The 21,826-nt window shown below is 34.2% G+C and overlaps 1 protein-coding gene across 1 annotated transcript in view; it reads left to right on the top strand.

The window, feature by feature from the left end:
• The window catches only part of LOC129003936 (serine/threonine-protein phosphatase alpha-3 isoform-like), a 70,564-nt gene that overhangs the window by 26,432 nt on the left and 22,306 nt on the right, over window positions 1–21,826 (top strand). Inside the window, exon 2 of the mRNA XM_054432282.1 lies at window positions 19,955–20,160. Within this exon, the coding sequence (XP_054288257.1) occupies window positions 19,955–20,160 (206 nt within the window). The remainder of the gene's footprint in view (window positions 1–19,954; window positions 20,161–21,826) is intronic.

Raw genomic sequence — 21,826 nt, 5'->3', positions numbered from 1 at the left:
TGAAACGACGAAACTTCAAACATCAATTTAGTTACATCAATTTGCAACTTTCCAATTCAACCAACGATCTATTATAACCGACATAGTTTATCTAAATTTACCTATCGTTAACTATTAATTTCATTTAACTACTTACATTTTACAAATTAACGTTTAGTAACTTTTAATAGGGATCGAGTCTGTTGGTGTTAAAATGCGGATTATCTATGTAAAAATCAAGTGTGGTTATTTGTTTCTTTTACTGTATTTTGAGTATTTCAGGTTAACTTAACCAATCAATAGTTTTATTAATACTTATGATGTCAAACGGGGTGAAGCCCGTGGGTAACAGCTAGTAAAATCATAACTTCAAAAGTGAAAACTTAAGAATGTAATTATTATAGAAAGCAAATCGGTAAAATGACCAATACGCCACCATTTTGTTTCTACAAAAGATAGAAGGCTAAATTTTCACAAAATGTTTTTAAAACTTACTGTATAAACTGTGTACAGTTCCAAAACCTTCGGTTCATGAATAGGCAGGTATATAAAATCAAACTTCTAAACTCTTCGTACAGTACTTTTCTACCGTTTACGAATACAAAGTACCAACATATAAATTTTCAACCATGAAGTTATCTAAATACATGGTGGTTTAAGAATATAAAGCTCGCCTGGTAATCAAAAGATCGCCTGTTCAATCCTGTCAGAAGTCAATGTTTTGGTCGTCTAAAACTGGGCCAAAATTTCTTTAATTACTGGGATAAATGGCCTTTGCTAAAGAATAAGCTAATCTTAGTAAATAACAAAGTTAATAATTTTTCATTCATCTCCTTTAAAACACCACAATCTAATCTAAAAGGTTTACCTTCAATAATTAGGGTGAGTTTCAAACCTTTTTTTGTAATATCGTCAAAAACTAAAACACATAAGTCATAGGAGGGATTTGAACCCAGTTCTCTAGGTCAGAAGTCTCATACTTCAACCCCTATCAATTAATCAATCATTTGGACGCCACCTAGATGCGTATTTTAACCCAAATGAGTGAAGGATGAGTGTAGAATGGAGTTAAACCATATGTGTAGCTTTGTTACTGACTAAGATCAGCTGTTTCGTTAGTCAGGATCATTTATTTAAAGCTCAACGATTAGGAATATTTATGATATTTCTATCAGCTGATCCCTATTTTTGCGACATATTACAACAATGTACATTGCAGTTTAAGGCTTGGCTGAGACACAAACTTTTACTGTCATTGAGTTAGAAACCTGCAACCCCCTAGGGTTTACAACTTGCAAGCTCCTGACGACATTACTTCTCTAGTAACGGTATTGCTTACTTGCATTACTATATTGCTTTTACCGCAATAGTAATAACATTTACGTTTAAAACATTGATAAAATGAATGAATTTGGCTAAGATATTTCATTACCTGTTGTACCTTGGGTTTTTACATGTTAAGACAATATTTTTTAATAGAACACTAGCGTCACTTGCGTGAATTCAAAATCTGTTAAATATTACAATTATTTAAAATTTTGTATTGATCTGAGTTAAGTTTAAAATTATCTATTTTTACGTGATAATCATTAACTTTACAAAACATAAAATCTAACGCAAGTCATTTTCTTATTGACATTTAACACAAATAACATTACAATATTTACTCGAATTCGCTAAAACATACCATGAACACACAAAATCCTACCAATACACAAAATCTAAAGTCCCTAATTTAATTTCTTATTTACATTTTATAAAAAAATAACATTACAATATTTTACTTGAATTCACTAACTGTCACGATAATCCCATTTTCGTATGGATGTAAACAAAATTGTATAATGGACATCTGTTTACAACAAACACCAATAATAGTGTAAACAAATGTAAACTTGAAAAAGTTCATATGATTGACATCAGAATTCAGCACAAATTATGAAATATTAAAAGCATATAGTACGAATGGCTTTCACGGGATATCATCCAAACCCGCAATAGACCCATCTAGAGGATAAGGGCTTTAAATTGATACCCAATATGCCTATAAAAATAAATATTTATGGGTCGATTTGCTGAATACAAAAACCCAACAAATTATTTTAATAATATAGATTATTTAAAGTTACTATTATTTTGATCTAACTTTGAGGAGATTGGACCTCAAAATTGACCCCTGGAATAGTATCCTCTTGGATGAATCCAAGCAAAGGGTTATCATCCGGATCTCTAAATTTCTCTAATCTCCATCCCTTCTGAGAAACAATAACTGTATTGTATTACTTTTATATTTTATTAGAATTTTACATTTCTCATTTACTGATGATATAAAAAGATTTTTTCGTCCGGTTATTTTGTTTTCGATTCCAGTGTAATTTAAGTAAAAACAACTATTGGCCATATCTATATTGGTAACTATATTGGCCCTAATTTGCTGTCAAATGGCAGCAACATTTTTCACTAGATACAACACGTAAAAACTTGTTTGAAAAAATACATGAATTCATTATTTTATGCATTGGAAATGGATTAAACTTATTAAATGCAAAATACGAATTGGTTGATGTTCGTGGTAACTGATAAACGTTTGTTAACATATTTTGAGGTTTAAAAAGCTAGGGATAAAATAAGAATAGTGTACATTTTGTATAGGTGTACTTTTACAGAAATAAACTTCCATGAATCTGTTAGTATGAAATTCAGTACTACTGTGTGGCACATTTTATTTTATTTTTCACGGTAATGTAAATTTGTACAAGTATAACACAAAATTATGTGGAATTGGATTAAATTAATTTGCACAAAATGACGGCCCATTTGGTAAGAAAAAAATTGATCGATATTTTAGACGTGCCTGATATAAAAAATGTACTCCATCGTAAAATTTATTTGTATATACTAAACGGACAGTAATTACTATACGAATCATACTATGCCTAAATTTCAACCAACAGCAAAGCGTTGAAACAAAAAGTTGCAAAACATTGTTCGTTCGTTATTGGAATGTTTGTCTTTGTATTAAGCATTCTTGTTCGTCTATTTGTGTTACTACAGTGCCCGAAGAAGGAATCATTTTTTCAGCATCAATTCATCCTGTTCATGTAAAATATCTAGAACAGTGTGTAATAGCTATTTACATTACAAGTGTAGTAAGAGCGTTTTCACATCACGCAGGTGAATGTTGTGCAACGAGCGGAAGCGAGTTGCATAATTCACCTAAGAGATGTAAACACGCTCTTGCGCAACGTGTAACGTACAAGATTTTACCTGACCCGCAATATACATGGGTTTACGAACAATATATTTCATTTTCCATTTCACTCATCGTCTAACAGTAACGTTCTTTTACAAACAAAAGCTAGGTTAGGAAAATACTTTAAAGCATAACAATAAAATTCAAGCGCACAGCTGATTTCTAGCGTTGAACGTCGTCGGCTCCATAGAGGTATATTTTTTAAGTTAAGCACTCAATGTTATTTAAATGGGTTTCATTACCTCACCGAGTGAGTTTTTTCAACTTTACATCACTCGAGAAGTAATGAAGTTGTATACATCACGCATGGGATAGGGAAGTTTAACATGGCGGGTTAGGTAAAATACAAAATTCACCATCCTCCAAACAACTTCAAACAAAGGATGCCCCAGCTGTTTATGTCAAACCATGAATTCTTTGTACGTAAACATATGTTCAAGACTTCGCCGCATTACAATGGCACAATGCCCAGGGCTAGCCCTGCACAATGCCAGCGTTTAGGGTTGGTACTTTCACTGCCACAAACTACGTTAACCCAGATTTGTTATGGCACGCCATTCTAGTTTTACTAGTTGTGGTTTTAGAAATTGACATATTCCTTCGAAAGAGAACAATAATAAGGTACAAATTTTAACTCGAACAGGGGCTTTTCGATTATTATTTAGCGTCTTGATATGATATGAATCGGAGATGACTGGTTTTGTCTTTACTATTTGGAATCTTTACATTACACAAAAATACTCAACAAAATTAGTTGAAATTTCTCACAGAGGTGACTACAGCAGTACAGCAGAAAAGAACTATCATTGTTTCGATGTTTTAGAATAAGGAGGTTTTCAAGGTTTTCAAAATTCTAAGGTTAGCCATAACCACTAATAATAGTTAATATATACAAATTGTGATAACATTTGTTTCATTTCTCAAATTGTCTGAACATCATAAACGCTGAACGGCTGATTACAATAGTATATATTTCATAACAAGAGTAGAAAGTGAGTGATTACATCGAGCACTTTAAATGGTCGAGAATATGTACATACTCACTTTCACTCGTGTTTTGAACGTTACTTTTCACTACATTACAAAGACTAATTTTCTTGAACATTTTTAATACTTTTTTATGAAATGGCGACCATACGAATGTAGGTATTTTAAGCCAAGTATGAATGGAGATGAGTGTAGGATGAGTGGCGTGATCTTGTAGTCTTGTTACAAAACTCATAGAATTTTTTAGGTTATAACTTCAATTTAAATTTAATATTTACTTTGGTTGTACGGTTTTGGTTGTTGAAAATTAAAACAGTTGAAAAAGAATAAAAGTCTTTGTTTGTTAACTTCGGGAAAATCCAAAAAGATAGTAAATATTACTTTCACATAGTAAACATTTTTTTGCCGTAGTAAACAATGTAATGATGAATTTTTGCAGGTGATAAACATGTAATCAAAACTGGCCATTTCACAGTAGTGTAAAAAAAAACTTTATACATACAAATTATAAACAAAACAAGTTCATTTATTTATTACAACAATTAACTGACTATCGAAACTATGGTAGTTATTTTTTAGTATTTGTGTTTCTACGCTATTGGCATTTTCTTATTATTTTTAGCACTTTTTTAGTCTTTGTAATGCAGTAGTCTAAACTCTGGTCTATTTACTATCTAATGCCAACCTTTTGGTACATAGCATCATCAATTGGCCGTCTAGTCCAATGAGACAGATGACATCTGGGCTCAGAGACTATTTTGTTAGGAATCAAACAATCTTCGTTATAATGTGTGATCTTTTTTCTACAGTAGCTCTAAAGCAATATTAATACATTACGATGTCATATTAAAAATACAATATTTTTAACTGTATCTTTGTTCAAATAAGATAACTTTAAATTAAATTCACTACACTGTATTTGGGGAGCGAGCTGGTCTAGTGGTTAGGACACAGGACTCCGGTCCCTGAGTTTCCGGGTTCAAATCTTACCAAATCACCAATGGATTTTATCCAATAATGCCGTAACTCCTAGGTCTAGCCTGAAGTAATGTGAAAAACAATCCCGGGCTCGTGACTAGCGTCCTAGGCCAAAAACACAATAATTGACAACTAATTGGCGTTGGGAAGAAGTTCCAGTCTCAAATCTCATTCGAACGTAAATAAATATAGATTAATTAAAATCCACTCAAAGGGACTTAATTATGCGGAAACCTAAACACCCATTTGCTTATAGATCGCTGCGGGGCTGCTCTAATTCATCAAAACACGTCCTTAATTAATTAGAATCTCAAACCCTAGACATTTTATGATTGCGTGGTAAAATTTAAGCCTTGACTTCATTTAAGGACATTTCAATTTTATCCTTTTATAGGCACAATACCTATCATACTAAAAATGATTTCATTTAATTAACGTTTTTTCAGTATATAGGTAGAAACCCACACGTTGCTTATTTATTACCATAGAATTATATTTTATTGATTTATCTTAAAAAAAGAAACTCTAAATTAAGAGGGCACTCCACCCAAAAAACTAGGAATTTCTAAAAATGTATCAAATTTTAGTTATTTGCCAAAATGCGTTCTACTGTTCTTCCTGAACATTTTGATGCATGAAACATAAAAAAAAATATTTTTTATGCTGTGTTATTTTACAAAATAAGTGAGTGCTACAACCTACCGTTTGCCGAAAGTCAACTATTCCGGGGGTTGGTTTTCAGTCGGTAAAACTTTGTAATAAAAGTTTTTTAAATGTACTTTCAAATAATATTAATTAAAAATGTTAAATATGTAGCGTAATAGAATTTTTTTGTGGCGCTCCCCCACAGAATTGTGTTTCCTTTCGTTTTCGGGGCGATTAGGTACCGAAGTTTGATTTTCACATATTTCAAAATACGGGAACGGATTTAACTCAGGTTCTATGTAAGATAATCTTTTTTTATGTTATAATGTATTCTACAAACTGTATTATGGATTTACACAAATTCGGCTTTTAAGTATTTTTCATTCAATTATTAAAACAATATTTAAAAAAACAATACTTAAATTTTGTGATAAAATTTTAATATTTATAACAAGAGGATTGACATTTCCATTCTGCAGTTTGTGCATACACATGTGGTCTACAAAATAAAATTTACAAAATCAAGATATCTCATACCTACCTTAAGATACATCCGTTCCCGTAAACATAAAATTTCTTTTTTATTTTGGGTGGAGTGCCACAAATGACTATATCCATCAAATACTAGATTAACTTAACTCTAAAACTTTATCTCTCAGTTAAGAGACACATTGGCTATAAAGATAATCGTACATTTAGCTGGATAAAGTGATCGTTATTATAAGAAATAACCACTTAAGCAGCTGCTATAGAACCTGACCTTGGCTGTAATAAAAACAACACAAACACAACTGTCCTCATTTACTGAGCACTAGCATCTTATTTAACTTAGTTATTATACAATTGGAACACTAATTACACTTTTAAAGGAAAACAAACTTCACAATTTCACAAATAATTTAAATATTTATTGTAAATAGTTTTTACAGAATAAATACATAATTTAGTCCGATGTCCTTGGTCTAGGTAATAATAAATATCCTTCAAATTATTATACAGCATTGTAAAACAAATCATAAAATATTTCGGCCACCACGCGTTTAAAGAACAATTTGTTGATGGTTAACTGAACATTTTGTTATGCTTAAACTAGTCACAACATAACCTTGAGATTACTATGTTTATGTCATAATAATGTGCTTTCAGTCAAAGATAGTCTACATTGCACAAAATGTGTTTGAACAAATTCAAAGTCAATCGTGAAAAATAGTTTTGTAACAAACAAAAAATGTAGGGATTGTTAAAATCGTGCTTACAGCTACAAAATCAAATAATTTAACATTATTTTGCACAATTCATTTGGAACAAGAGTTACCTAACAGAGACGCCATTTCAGTTATCTGTGTACTCTCTATATTCAAATTCAACTCACCTACATTTCAACTTAAAAGAAATGAGGTGACCCACATCTGAGCAAAGACAAACATACATGAGTAATGGACAGGCTGAATTAATTTTACGAAAGCTTTCAAAGTAAAAACATAATTCCATGCATAAACCAAAAAATGTGTCTTGATACACCATAATTAGTTCATAAATGTTATGAAGTTACATATGATCTCATCGATACGTTTACTGGGACCTTTGACTATTGAAATAGTCAATGTGCGGGACTCATAACTTGGAAATCAGGGTTAAAATTTCCAACAATTACCACACAGCTGATTAGTTAAACCAAAGAGTATGTTTTTGAAATTATCAATTAACTGAGATGGGGACACCACCTATATGCGTATTTTAACCCAAATATGAGTGAAGGATGAGTGTAGAATGGTGTGAGATGATCTGTGTAGCTTTGTTACTGATTAAGATCAGCTGGTTCATCAGTCAGGATATAATTTATTTAAATCCTAATGATCAGGAACAGCTGGGTCCAGTTTCGAACCAACAAAAAGCTACTGACTTTTATAAGGATCGAACCGGCGACCTTTTGAATGTGTGCTCCACAGTGCGCAGAAGGGCAAAATCGGTTCAGTGAACCGTTTCATATTTACTTTGTCATACAGTTGATTGAATTAAACAAAAAAACACAATAAACAAATTGTACAGTATACAACCTAGGATCTACAATCAATGAGGTGGTTCAAAATGATGAATAAATGTTTTACACTCTATTTAAATTAGCTCAATAATCTCACACCCCGTTTAGAACAACAGTTGAAATGAAAATTATATTTCTTTAAGTAAGACAACAAGGCAGTTTTAAAAGAAATAAAATCAATTCATGTGAACCATCAAATGTCAAATGTTACAACAGCAATATAACCTTATGGACTTGGGATCTTCACGGAGAAAGATATCAATCTCAACTGTTCCGCCAATTTGTCTTCATCAAACACTATTTCATTCCAATGCTAAACCTGATATTGGATCTTTTCCCAGTAAACCCGATTCGCTAGAAAACAAATGCAAAATCGTAAGCAGTTTGGACATATTGTATTGAGATTACCTTTAACAACTGTATCATTTACAACCCGCTCTTTTCATTGTATGTTTTTATAACTTCATGTAAAAATATTAGATGCTGAAATATATGTTTCAAAATTATTGAATGTACAGTTTCAAACCTCAATATTTGTATTAATTAGGTAGATACTAGGGTAGGTACATATACATACATATATTCGTGAAAATAGTTAACACTTTTGTTTGAAAAGCCATTGTAAAATATTTTCCTCGAATGATTGCTAGAACACACGTTTCATGCCTTTTGATCAGGAATTCAATTCCATCTTGGACAAGAACCTTTTAGATAAGGTTACAACTCAGGAAAACAAAAAACATTAAGACTTTTAACCTTTTCCAGCACGGGGCTTCGGTCACCGAGGTCCCGGGTTAAAATCTCACCAACCACCAATGTGATAATACCTTCGCTCTAGATCTATCCTGAAGTAATGTCCAAAACGTTCCAAGCTTGAACAGTGTCCTATGACGTGGATATTGGATAAAAAAGTAAAACTTCTTGTTTCATTCCTTCTTTTAAATCAAAACAATTACCCTGTGATTTCAGTACAGTAGTTGTATAACTGACCCAGTAAAATATCTTAACATTCTAACAACAGAGATACAAAATTAATGAAGACGTTAAGCCGGAACGTGCGTCGTAGCGTAAGGTATTGCACGTTTTTCACAGAAACGTGAATGATAACAGGAACCTTTCAAGGCCAAACACCGTCTGATAACAGTAATTAAGAAGATAAATTACTCGTTTGTTTAGAATTTCATTAGTTGTATACCATACAATTACAGTAATTGCCCCCTTTGTGGTATGTAATATACACGTGTTGTAGTGGGGTTTTAAATTAATCGATTGATTAAGATGATTTTGCGCATCATGGAAAGGTGACACGTGGTCCCTTCTCCCAAAAAAATACGTACCTCAACTAGGGGTAGACCAATATTAGGGCAGCTGAGTGGTTATATTGCTCGCTTAGGAATCAGAAAGTACTGTATCCGGAAATGTAAGCAATAATACCTATCTGACGCATACCAAGTATGTAGTATCTGAGTAGTTTAAGTGGTCGCCTTACAAACATAAGGTCGTCGGTTCGATTCTGAAACAAGCCAGGAGATTCTTAATGGTTCGAAACTGGATCTTGATCTTAGACTTTCAATAAAAGTTCCTTGCCGAAAAACAGCTGATATACGACAGCAAAGTTACAAGGGATCTCACGTGCATCTGGTTTTAAAGGTGTCACTATTCTCTTCTGTATTCTCAAACCGTTGCGAAGATGGGTAAAAGATGGGCTACATTATCTTGGGTAATGAAACAGCTGATCTTAGTCAGTAACAAAGCTACACAGATCAACTTACAACATTCTACACTCACCTCACTCATATTTGGGTTAAAATACTCACATAGATGGCGCTCCCATCTCAATAATTGATAATTGATTATATTCATTATAAAATATACAAACAATTCAGCTACATCAAGATTTGCAAAGTATAAAAGTCTGATCATTAGGGTCTTCTCATCAAATATCGATCAGTGATGTGAATTTGAGCCATCTCTCTCGGAAATGGAAGTCCCTGAAATATACTTATGATTTATTCAATTTGAATCTCTTCAGAAGTCGAGTATTTTTCAATTAATTTACAAGTAATAAGATCAGTTTTAGTTTTATTTCGGGACACCAATAAACAGATATATAGAAATGTTTTAGTAGTGTGCATTTTTTGTATTAATTGTGTTAATTTATTTTAAAACCAGTGAAAATAAAATACTATGATTTTGTTTGCAAAACTCTATGTTAGATAAACTAGGAAAAGTTATAATTTTCGATTTCACAAAAGTATGTTTACTATCTCCAGCCAATAGCAGCATAGGTGAGTAAACAAAGATGGTGGTTTACCTAAGTGATGGATTTTGGAAAGTGTTCCTACAGTGTTTTTCTTTCATGAAATGTAATCTATATGTTTTTCACCTGAAATATAAATTCTGAATTTTTTAATCAACCAGATAAATAACTAGATAATCAGCTAGGTAACGAAAGTGAATACATCATTCATCTGACACTCAGAAGGTCTTCAGTTTGATTTTGAGAAAATTCATAGCTATTAGATAGTTTAAAACTGGACCTGATCATTGGGCTTTTCATAAAATAAATCTTCCACAAGAAACGTCTGATTTTGTCCAGGAAAACGCTACACACACCACTACGCTGAAGTGGTTGAGTTAAAAATTGCTAATAATTCTTCAAGAAACATTGTAACTGTCTTGGCTAGGCGTAGAGTCCTCCAATATTGAACGACAATATTCCCCGGTCAGCTGTTTTCTTCTCAGCTGATTCTACTGCAGCAAGGTTCATTAATAATTTATCTTAGCTCGGATAAACAATGGCCGTGGTCCTTGGGAATTTCATTTCTTTCATGTTTTTGTCTTGAAATTCTATTCGTTTGAAGTATTTTGATAGAAACAGTATGTGTTTTTTAATTTTAAATTTATAAAGGATATTGCACGGCTGTGTATAGGTACGAGTTGAGGTTAGAATGACGACAAAGTCGAGAATAAAATAATCTGGGTCGGTTATGATGAAGTAAGACAGATGGCAAAGACAAAAATTACTGTTCTGTCTCTCCTAAATTATTTACATTTAAAAACATGACACCTTCAGACGATCCGACTGACCCACATTCTATTGTAAAAGTCCGCAAAATATATAATGCAAGCATTCTATAGAATGGATAGGCATTTTATAGAATGAATAGACATTTTATACAATGCCTTAAGCTATTAGGTGATGTTTGAAATGGAGTTATAACAATATGATTTTATAAACTTTAACTAGGCATTGTGGATAGTTCCTTTCTACAGAATGCCAAAACATAAAAAAAACTCACTTACGCTCATTCACATCAAAATAAACATTAATACACGACAAAATGTACTAAAACTTATAAAATACAAAAATACGTAGAGAGACACAAATGTCATTAAACATCAATAAGTATTATTAGATATCACCACGTACATACGTAACATTAGACATCAATATCAAGGTTATTATTAGACATCAATACGTATCATGAGACGTCGACAAGTCAATACGTAACATGAGACGTCGACACGTCACGTAATATTAGACATCACTACATCAGTAGACATCAATTCATATAATTAGACATCAATACGTATCATTAGACAACAATACATACCACTAGACATCAATACGTATCATTAGACAACAATACAAATCACCAGACATCAATACGTATCACTAGACATCAATACGTATCACTAGACATCAATACATATCACTAGACATCAATACAAATCATTAGACATCAATACGTAACATTAGACTACAATCACAGAAAACATACTACTGTATATAACAACTTGGTTATAGTAATATGTTTTCTGTGCTACAATGCATATAACTAGACATCAATATGTACCATTAGACATCAATACCTATCATTAAAAATTCTCATCTCTCTGATTTCATAGATCTTTAATTTATACACGTGTTGATACGAGATGTGTATATTTTTATTGGCCCTAATTCTATCGATACCGTATCTAGCGTTATGAAATAATAGTAATGTAAACGTCTATTCCTCTATTAACGTAACTTATCGTTTAATAAATTCCTAGTGATGTACATTCTTAACCAATCCTAATTCCTCATATGAAATTGAAATCAGTATTTAGTATTTGTAATTAATCATTATTTTGACAAAAGAATATCTGTATAAACCTGAAACCGAACAAGATAACAAAGCAAAACCATCCATCACCTCTGCCTACGCCATCAGTTTGTCGTTCACAAAAGCAGTTCCAATACAACCTTCAAGTATGTATGTGAGTTAAGTAGACTAAATAAAACTGAGAACTTCGAGTTTTATTTATTTAGTGACAGTGATAAGACAGTGCTGGCCAGCTTTTACAGTTTTAACCAGTTTGATCACTTTTTATTCCATTTATTCCATCATTTCATCAACATGAATAGTTTTCTATTGTGATTTTGACAGTATTTTAAAGAATCTTATGACATACCACAATGTATTTTTGTTACAATACTAAAAGTCAACAATTGTTTACAAAAAAACTAAATAAACCGGACTAAACTGACGATAAAATGTCAACAGCTGATCCATAAGGATGATATATCCAAATATGTTAAATCTAGTATGTGTTTAATTTAGTAAGTTACGTAAATGTTTAATCTATGCTACTACCATAAGATTATTTCAGGGATTGCACGAATACGAAACCATGAATTGGTCGTTTGATTTAGTTTCGGTTAAAACTAATCAACGAAGAAAATGAGACCACTAACAAACTCTATCAGCGATCCAAACCTTTTAATTGGAAAACGATCGTTTCTGGGGGTCAAGGGCTTAATTTACTCAGCAAATAATCTAAAGGTTTCTGCATTTAAATTGAGCCTTTGATCGGGTTCTTGAAATAGGATTGTATCATGTTCACTCTGAGACTAATGGATTGTCCAACGTGAGCATTAAGACTTAAATATATTTGAACTTTGATACATTTAATTTGTTCTATTAAATATATATTTAATTATTAATACAGTCAAATTTGTGATCAACATGTAAGGGAAAATATATTCCTTTGACACATCAAAATAAGGCTCAAAGTGAGTAGATTTGCCTAAAAGTATGGGCATGGGCGAGCTCTGTCCCACAACCCGATTTCCTAAGGGCTCCACCTTATATGCTTCTAAAGTTTACATTATTTAATTAACTAAACGAATCAGGTAATATATACAATTAAGAGCTGTTTGTTTATTTTTTTAAAAAATGGTGATTTATTTATATTATGGAAATTGGTGAGTTATTTAGTTATAGACGTATGTAACCAACAAATTCATGAATTTTGCCTATAGTTTTCTTTGTAATTTATATAATAAGTTACAAGTTAAAAGGATTTGCCAAAATTGAAGAATTTGGGTAGAACATGTTTTTATGAAATGTCAATATCGAGTAATATATTTTTCCTACAGTTACCTAACAATGTACATGTTCTCTCACTGATTGAGAAAGCAAAGTGGCCAATTCGCTCATCGGTGAGACAATGTTAACATTTTCTCACTCTAATTACTTTGTCTCACTACAGATTTGCAACGTGAAGGCACGAAACAGTGAGCGCGTAACATGCAGACAAGGTCGTATGCGCGCGAAATACGTTGGCAGCACTGGCTGTAAATCAGCTGGTCAGCTGTTGTACTGTTGTATCATTAAATGTCATTATTAAAAGTTCGTTTCTGTGTAAAATATGTTACGTTTCTTTACCAATTTATTTGTTTTATGGTATCTGTAGGAAAAATATAATGTGTAGCTCGAGTGCAAAGTGCAATTGCCTCACTCGAGGAACCATGCTCACTAGTTGCACAAATAACTATTTCTGCTACACTACAGTATATTTATGTTGTGTATTTATGTATATTTTTGCATGACTCACGCATTAAAAAAGTTTCTAATGGTAGAATTAATGAGAAGTCTAGTTACAGTATTCAAAGCTAATGATACTGTCTTCTAATTGGTAAACATTTATTTTATTTAAATTAAGTTCATTTACTACTTATTTACACAATAAATCGATTGCTATTTTCCTTTTTAGTTGCGCTGGAATTCTCTCAAAAGCTTTCAATGTTTCGTTTGGGTTTTATTTAAAGTAAATTGGACATTCGGTAAAATATTGTCAGTAATTCTGGTAAAACAAAGTGCTGCAAACTAGGCAATGCGGGTTTGGCCGAAGGCCAGCCCAATCTATATAATCAGCTGTTCCATTATTGACATTACCAGATTATCCACCAGTCAGCTGTTTTTAATTGATTTGTTATAATTGGACTATTATTGTTGTTTTCAAAAATACTTATTTAATCAAAACTCACAAATCCTGTAACATATTTTGTTTACAACATCATACTTTAAATCGATTTCAATTTACTTTTATTTAAAAAAAAAAAACTAGACCAAACCAAATTGTATAACCATAAATTACTTATACTCTGTAAACAATATATAATTTTAGTAGATTACTTGAATACAATCACTAATACTGTACATGTACTGAGGTAGAGATGAATAATTTAATTTAAATTAAATGAAATAGTTAATTTTTATACGGTGATTTTATATTTTGTTGCCATAAAGACCAATCAAATTGTATTTTAAAAAGCTCTAACACATCTTTATTAGGCCTATATCTTTATATCAGTATAAAATTTCAGCCAAGTATATTTTAGTAGTTTTTGCACAAACCCAGAACAAAAACACAGACAACCCCCAACTAAAGGGAGTCCTCATAATGATTGTATACTGTAGATGTTGAAACATGTTCACTTCGTGATTATTTTTTAAAGAAAGTCACTAAGACTAAATAGGCCACCGCACATTTGACAGCTAAATTACCCTTCTCGACTTTTCTAGTATTTCACATTATAAACTTCATCTGGCCACATTAACTTTGTGACATAAAACTCTTGCAGCTTCAAGAAGAACTGGAAACTTTCTCAATGAAGTTAAACTGCAGACTTAAACAGCAGTTTAATTGGGTTTTTGTTAGATGTACAACTTTGACCTTAAAAATGTGTCGTAATATTATGTTAATTCGTTATTTTCGACCTTTCCATAATCTTGAATTAATTTATGTTTAAATATACTAATGTACCAGAAATGTACTATTTCGTCAGGAAAGTACTGTAATAGTCGTGTTCAATAAATGCGAAATTGGGCTTAAGAAATTACATAGTTCTATCTCTAGGAGAAAATATGGTGTGTTGTGTAGCTGTGAACTAGCATCAGCTGACTAGTGTCCTTTATGTTTACGATTTTGGATATTTCGGTTGTCATGGTGACTAATGGGTGTTGAGTTGAATTAATGTTTAGAGAAGGTTCGTTTTGTTGTCCTGTTTTTTAAAAGTGTAAAATATAACTAAGTTGTAGAAAGTTCTGAAGAGTTTTATTTTCCCACAAGCTATTTCGGCATGTCTGGAAACGGTACAAGATTTTCGGATTTGGTAAAGTTGTATGATGGCGAAGGAGACTTCTCGGAATGGCTGAAAAAGTTAGAGCTTGTATGTAAACTTCAGAAGGTTAAAGAACTACAATCAGTGCTTCCCTTGTTTTTGTCTGGAGGAGCATTTGCCGTCTACAATGGGCTTACCGACGCAGTTAAGAGTGATTACTCCGCCCTGACCCAAGCTTTGCAGCAGGCTTTCTCTGCTAACTGTTTCCAAGCGTATGAGGAGTTCATATCCAGACATTTGCTTCCAGGAGAATCTGTTGATGTCTACGCATCTGATTTGAAAAGGTTGGCTAAATTAATAGATTCTTCAGTTTCTGACGAGTGGATAAAGAGTTCTTTTGTTCACGGACTACCCAGAGAAGTTCAAAATCAGTTAAAGGCGGCATGTTGTTTGCAAGACATGGAGCTGTCAAAAGTGTTAGAAAGGGCGAGAAGTTTAGTGAATGGAAGTGAATCCAATGTTGGAGCCGCCGCTCAGATGGAAGTGTCCGTAAATAAAAGACAGTATAGTAAAAAATGTTTTATCTGTAACTCGGAAGGACATCTAGCAAGATCATGCCCACAAAAGAAAGCCGAGTAGCACCTCGAATGTAATTTGTTTCCGCTGTGGAGAAGCAGGACATTATGCTCCAAAGTGTTCACAGGCTCAAAAAAACGAGTAAAAGGGGCCACCCTTTGTTGCGCGGGTGGCTATCCTTGTTTGACTGCGCAACCACAACTGCCGACGTTGATGGTAACTGTTGCTGGAACTAAGTGTTGTGCATTATTAGATACGGGGTGTTCAAGAACTATTATCTCACCGAGTCTTGTCAGGTCTAAGAAACTAATAAGGCCCACAAGTCAACGAGTGGTAATGATGAACGGGGACGTAGTAGACTGTAACTTAATGTGTGAGACAGAGGTGTCCGTTAGTGGGATTCACCTATCATTAAACTGTTTAGTTGCTCGATTATTGCCAAACTATCAGGTGCTATTAGGAATGGATGCGATTTCTGCAATGGGTGGAGTTACGATTCAGGGGGATGGTGGCGTAGAATTTAAAAAGGGTGACCAGAAAATCATCAGGGAGATCGAATCCAAGCAAGAAATTAATATTGATAAGAAATCTGCAGAGAAAATCATTATTGAAGACTGTGATTTTAAGGCAGAATTTTTAGATGGAAAATGGACAGTGGAATGGAATTGGAAGGATGTGAACAGACTGCCTATGTTGGAAAATCAAGTAAAAATGTACAGAATTCCTGAGAATGCTACCGAAGCCTTCGAAACTGAAGTTGAAGAATGGATAAAAAGTGGTTGGCTGCAGCCCTATCATGGAGAGTTTGAAGGTGTGATTCCTTTGATGGCTGTCATACAGCAAAATAAGGATAAAGTGCGGCCTGTAATGGACTATAGAGAACTTAACCAATTCGTTTCAATCCATACAGCTGGAAGTGAGGTTTGTAGTGAAAAGTTAAGATTGTGGAGACGATTGGGTGAACATGTGAGTACAGTTGATCTTCGTAAAGCGTACTTGCAAATTCATATTGCTCCACATTTGTGGAAATTTCAAGTTGTCAAATTTAAGGGTGAAAACTATTGTTTAACTCGACTTGGGTTTGGGTTAAACGTTGCCCCAAAGATTATGAGCAGTATTGTTAACAAGGTTTTATCGATGGATCCGATAGTTAGGAGTGCCACCGATTCATATGTCGATGACATCGTCGTTAATGAAGAAATCGTCAGTAGTGATGTTGTGATTAGACTGTTGGAAACATATGGTTTGACAGCAAAGCCGGCAGAAACGCTTGATGGAGGCAGAGTATTGGGACTAAGGCTGAGAAGAGCAGGATGTAAGCTAATGTGGTACAGAGATAACAAATTAAAACCTTTGGACCAAGTTAAAACAAAGAAAGATGTTTTCTCGTTGTGTGGGCAATTGATTGGACACTATCCAGTAGCAAGCTGGCTTCGACCTGCATGTAGTTTCGTTAAGAGACATTTGTCGGATCTGAAGTGGGATGATTTGATCAGTGAACGTGCGCAAACTATGTTAACCAATATTATGGATCGAATCGATGAAAGAGACCCAGCCACTGGCAAATGGGCTGTGTCCCCTGGAGAAGAAGGAAAAGTGTGGTGTGACGCAAGCAGTCTAGCGATCGGAGTTTGTCTAGAAATTGAAGGTGAGATAGTCGAAGATGCTTCGTGGCTGAGGAAGCAGCATGATTCAGCACATATCAATTTAGCAGAATTGGAAGCTATCCTAAAAGGAGTAAATTTGGCCCTGCGTTGGGGGTTAAAGAAGATCGTATTAATCACGGATTCAGCGACAGTTCATGCTTGGGTGTCATCTATACTGACGGGGGACCGTCCTATCAAAACACATGGGTTAAGTGAAGTTTTGGTTAGAAGACGATTAAGCCTATTTAAAGACATTATTTTGGAATGCGGTCTCAATGTACAAATAGAACTCATTAAGTCACAGTTCAACAAAGCAGATCTTCTTACAAGAGTGCCAAAAAAATGGTTAGCAAGAAACGAAGAGACTAGCATTGCACTTGTGTGTGAGAATGAGAGTGTGGACCAAAAGACATTGGTGAAACAGGTTCATGACTTGCATCATTTTGGTGTTAACCGTACTTTATTCACCGCCAGACGGTGTCACCCAGACATTAACTTTACCACAAAAGTTGTTGAAGAAGTTGTGAAAAGTTGTAAAGAGTGTCTGTCAATTGATCCATCCAGCATCAAATGGGAGCCTGGGTATTTGGATTGCCAGAACAATTGGTATAGGCTTGCCATTGACGTAACACACTATAGTCAAAGTAAGTTCATGACCATTGTGGACTGTGGTCCAAGTAGGTTCTGCATTTGGCGCCGGATCCCAAAAGAGACGAAAGATCAGATTTCTAAAGTGTTGTTGGAATTGTTTACTGATCGAGGGCCACCACATGAGATTTTGATGGACAATAGTGCAACATTTCGATGCGAAGAGATTACTCAGCTCTGTGATAAATGGGGTATTAAAGTTGTGTTTAGGTGTGTCAACCGGCCAAGTGGAAACGGGATAGTTGAGCGAAACCACAGAACAATCAAGCGTATGGCCGCATGAACTAAAGGGAGTATCCAAGAAATGGTCTATTGGTACAATTTGACACCTAAAGAAGGATTAGGTGGTGATTCATTGCCGAGTTCCCAGATTTTTTCGTACCAATGGCGATGTAAAGGTGAACCTGTAAAAGGTGAAGTGTATGAAGGGTCACATTTTACAGTAGGTGAACATGTGTATGTCAAGCCGCCAAACCCATCCTGTACTTCGAGATGGAAGGAAGGAGTGGTTACTGGACAGTTTTCACCCAGAAGTGTTGAAGTAAATGGCAGGCCTCATCACATAGCAGATGTGCGAAAAGTAGTTGAAAGTAAAAATGAAAGTGTAAGTTGTGTCGGCACCTCGAGGGCGTGTGGTGGTGTTGACGCCACGGGGGCGTGTAGCTGTGAACTAGCATCAGCTGACTAGTGTCCTTTATGTTTACGATTTTGGATATTTCGGTTGTCATGGTGACTAATGGGTGTTGAGTTGAATTAATGTTTAGAGAAGGTTCGTTTTGTTGTCCTGTTTTTTAAAAGTGTAAAATATAACTAAGTTGTAGAAAGTTCTGAAGAGTTTTATTTTCCCACATGTTGTAGCAAAGTACATTAGCAGTACAAATTCCTTTGAAAACTCCACTGATTTTTACGAATAACATATTTCCGATAACAAAACACAATGTCGTCATTACTATTCATTTGTACATACAATCATTCTACAATAATTACCACTACGTTCTTTTAGTCCAACTGAATTTATAACTGTTCATTAATTTGAAACTGGTGGAGTGATATCTTTCGCGTCTAGCCTCTTCAATTGCCCAAAAAAGACGAAATAATAGAACAAAATGTAACAATTTTTGATCATGCACTGTAGTGTCTTAGAACAACTTTACCTTCTCTCAACGACTTTGAAGTGAATCCTTCCTTTAGAATCCTTTCGAAACTTTGAAAAAAAAATTGATCGGTTTAGGAAGAACTTTGACAACAGAAGAGGCGTCAAAGAACTTCCACCTTTAGCAGTAGGAGAGAGGGTCTGGGTTAAGGATATAAGTGCAAAAGGAACAATAAGAACTACAACCAATCTACCTCGATCCTACATAGTATCATTGAGTAATGGAAATGATGTAAGACGAAAAAAGATCTTATTCCCCTACCAAGAAAAGAGAATGATGATTCTGATTATGTCTAATGTAGAATGAGGGTGCAGCCAAATTACAATGATGGTCAAATAAGAATTTTAATCAGAACTATCAGACCACCAGTAAGCGATATCAGTAAAATAATAATGAGGAAGGATCTAGTGTCATTCATATTTATTTGCATTTAACATACCTATATTTTATAATATATGGTTGTTGTGTGTGATGTTGACTCGTGTTGAATAATAATACACATTCTTTATTTGCAAAATGTATTATTTTATATTATCATACATGCACAAAACAACTATAACTACCTATTTTACAAGAATAAACCATTACCTAACCTCCCCACAATTTTAGTTTCCAGATTGGCATTTTCATTTCCTCTCTTCCTGTCTCCAGATGACGCTGTCAGAATGGCAGGTGCGTCAGCTGTGCGCTGCCACGCGGCAGATCCTCCTGGAACAACCCATGCTGCTCGAGCTGGAGTCTCCGGTGAATATTGTCGGCGACATCCACGGCCAGTTTGACGATCTACTGAGGCACTTTGACAAACTAGGCTACCCACCTCAGGCGAACTATCTCTTCCTCGGCGATTATGTGGATAGGTAAGTTGTTAAGGGTTTTCAAAGTTAGCTTTCATAGGATATTTTCCTTGATAGTTTTGTCACTCTAGGAAGTAGAACATAACCTTCACTAATACGAGTCCGCGGCAAGAAAAGTGGCAACGTCGCAATCCCGGCTTACCGAGACAGCTGTAGCAGCATATGGAGCGTCTGCGCAATGCTAATGTTTACAAACTTGTCTTTCCTGTTTAACTATAGTGCGGCGTTGCCACATTGTTGGCCGCAGCGTTGTATTAGAGGAGGTTGTGAACCATTTACATGACATTTGGAAAACATTTAATTGACTAAAGAGGTGAAGGATGATATCATAACAGGCTTCATAATCTTAGATAGTAGGTATGAAAAGTCTACTGTAAATATCCTAAATCAATCAATATATAGTTTTTATAATAGTTACATAATAGTTTACTTCCTAGCCTTCTCCCGTTAGGATATTATAATGTGTAGAACAACATAGAATGGACAAATTTGCTTGTAAAAGTAAGAGCCATGTAAATTGGTTTATTATGCAATCATTAATATGCCTTAAAGGCGATAATTTTTATACGAGTATAACTCAGTTTGGTAGAGGTAACCAAAAGTTTAAAAAATACTACGTTAACAATTAATATCAATTGTATAGTTTAGAGTAAAATTTAAGAATATCACATAACGCGTAAGTATAATCAAAACAAAACAACACACAATCACAGACGGCAAAAGTGAAATTGATAACTTCTTGAAAGAAAAGCGAAACGGCGGTAGGGAGGGAAAGCACGGAAGACATAAAAGTAATCCTTCCAGGTTTGTTGATTTATTCGTCGCTCGGAAGTCAAAGCATATCCGATGGCGTCCGTGTAAGCTTCATCGATCAGCTGGCTGGTCTTAGCTGCGATAAATCAGCTGTTTTATATCTAGTGACGTCATGTACAGAAATATAGCAAGGTCGGACCAAGAACACTTGACAGGATTAGGCAAACTCTCCCTTCCTCGAGTCCTGCCTTAATAAATCATTTTTTGCGATTTGTCTTCTCCGCTTTTTTTACCTTTTCGTGTAGCAACCTGTTTTTACCTGTTAAACAAGTTTTGTGCAGTATACGAATATGATGAAAATGTCTTCTAACTCTTTCCGTTGTATACTTATTGAAAACTTATTCAAAACATTCCAAATACGGTGGATACATGTAAAAGATGATAAAGTGATGAAGAATTGAATTTCAACCACACTTGGTCATTTATCTGCCCCAACCGGAGAATTTAATTTGTTAGAGTGATTAATGAATACAGCTCGTATATAAGTCATATATCCGAATGATCGAAAAGTAGAAGACGAAGTACATTCACATTGAATCCGCATAATAGCACCAATGCGTGAATTGCGAATCAAAAGGTTACTTGCGACCAGGAAACTGCCGTTACCTCATGTTTCGTAATTTGAGAAAAGGAGAATCAATTTAGGTTTATAATTGGAATTGGATGGATAATACCCTCGTTTGATTTTTAAAATCTCTATTGGGACTATTCAGTGCACTCTGATTTTTACTTTCTGCGCCATAGTATATGGAGAAAGTATTGTTTTCGTCAAAATTTTCGAGTTTGATTTTTGAGTGGATATATTCGTTTTGGGTCCCCCTGGACCCAAAGAAGTGGTTTTCGAAGTGATGTCTGT

The sequence above is a fragment of the Macrosteles quadrilineatus genome, unplaced genomic scaffold (assembly GCF_028750875.1).
Source record: "Macrosteles quadrilineatus isolate MER2022 unplaced genomic scaffold, UCM_ALF_1.0 Scaffold_9__3_contigs__length_116548681, whole genome shotgun sequence".
Classification (NCBI taxonomy): domain Eukaryota; kingdom Metazoa; phylum Arthropoda; class Insecta; order Hemiptera; family Cicadellidae; genus Macrosteles; species Macrosteles quadrilineatus.
Note: the sequence above shows the minus strand (reverse complement) of the source record. Positions and strands in the feature narration are given on the sequence as shown.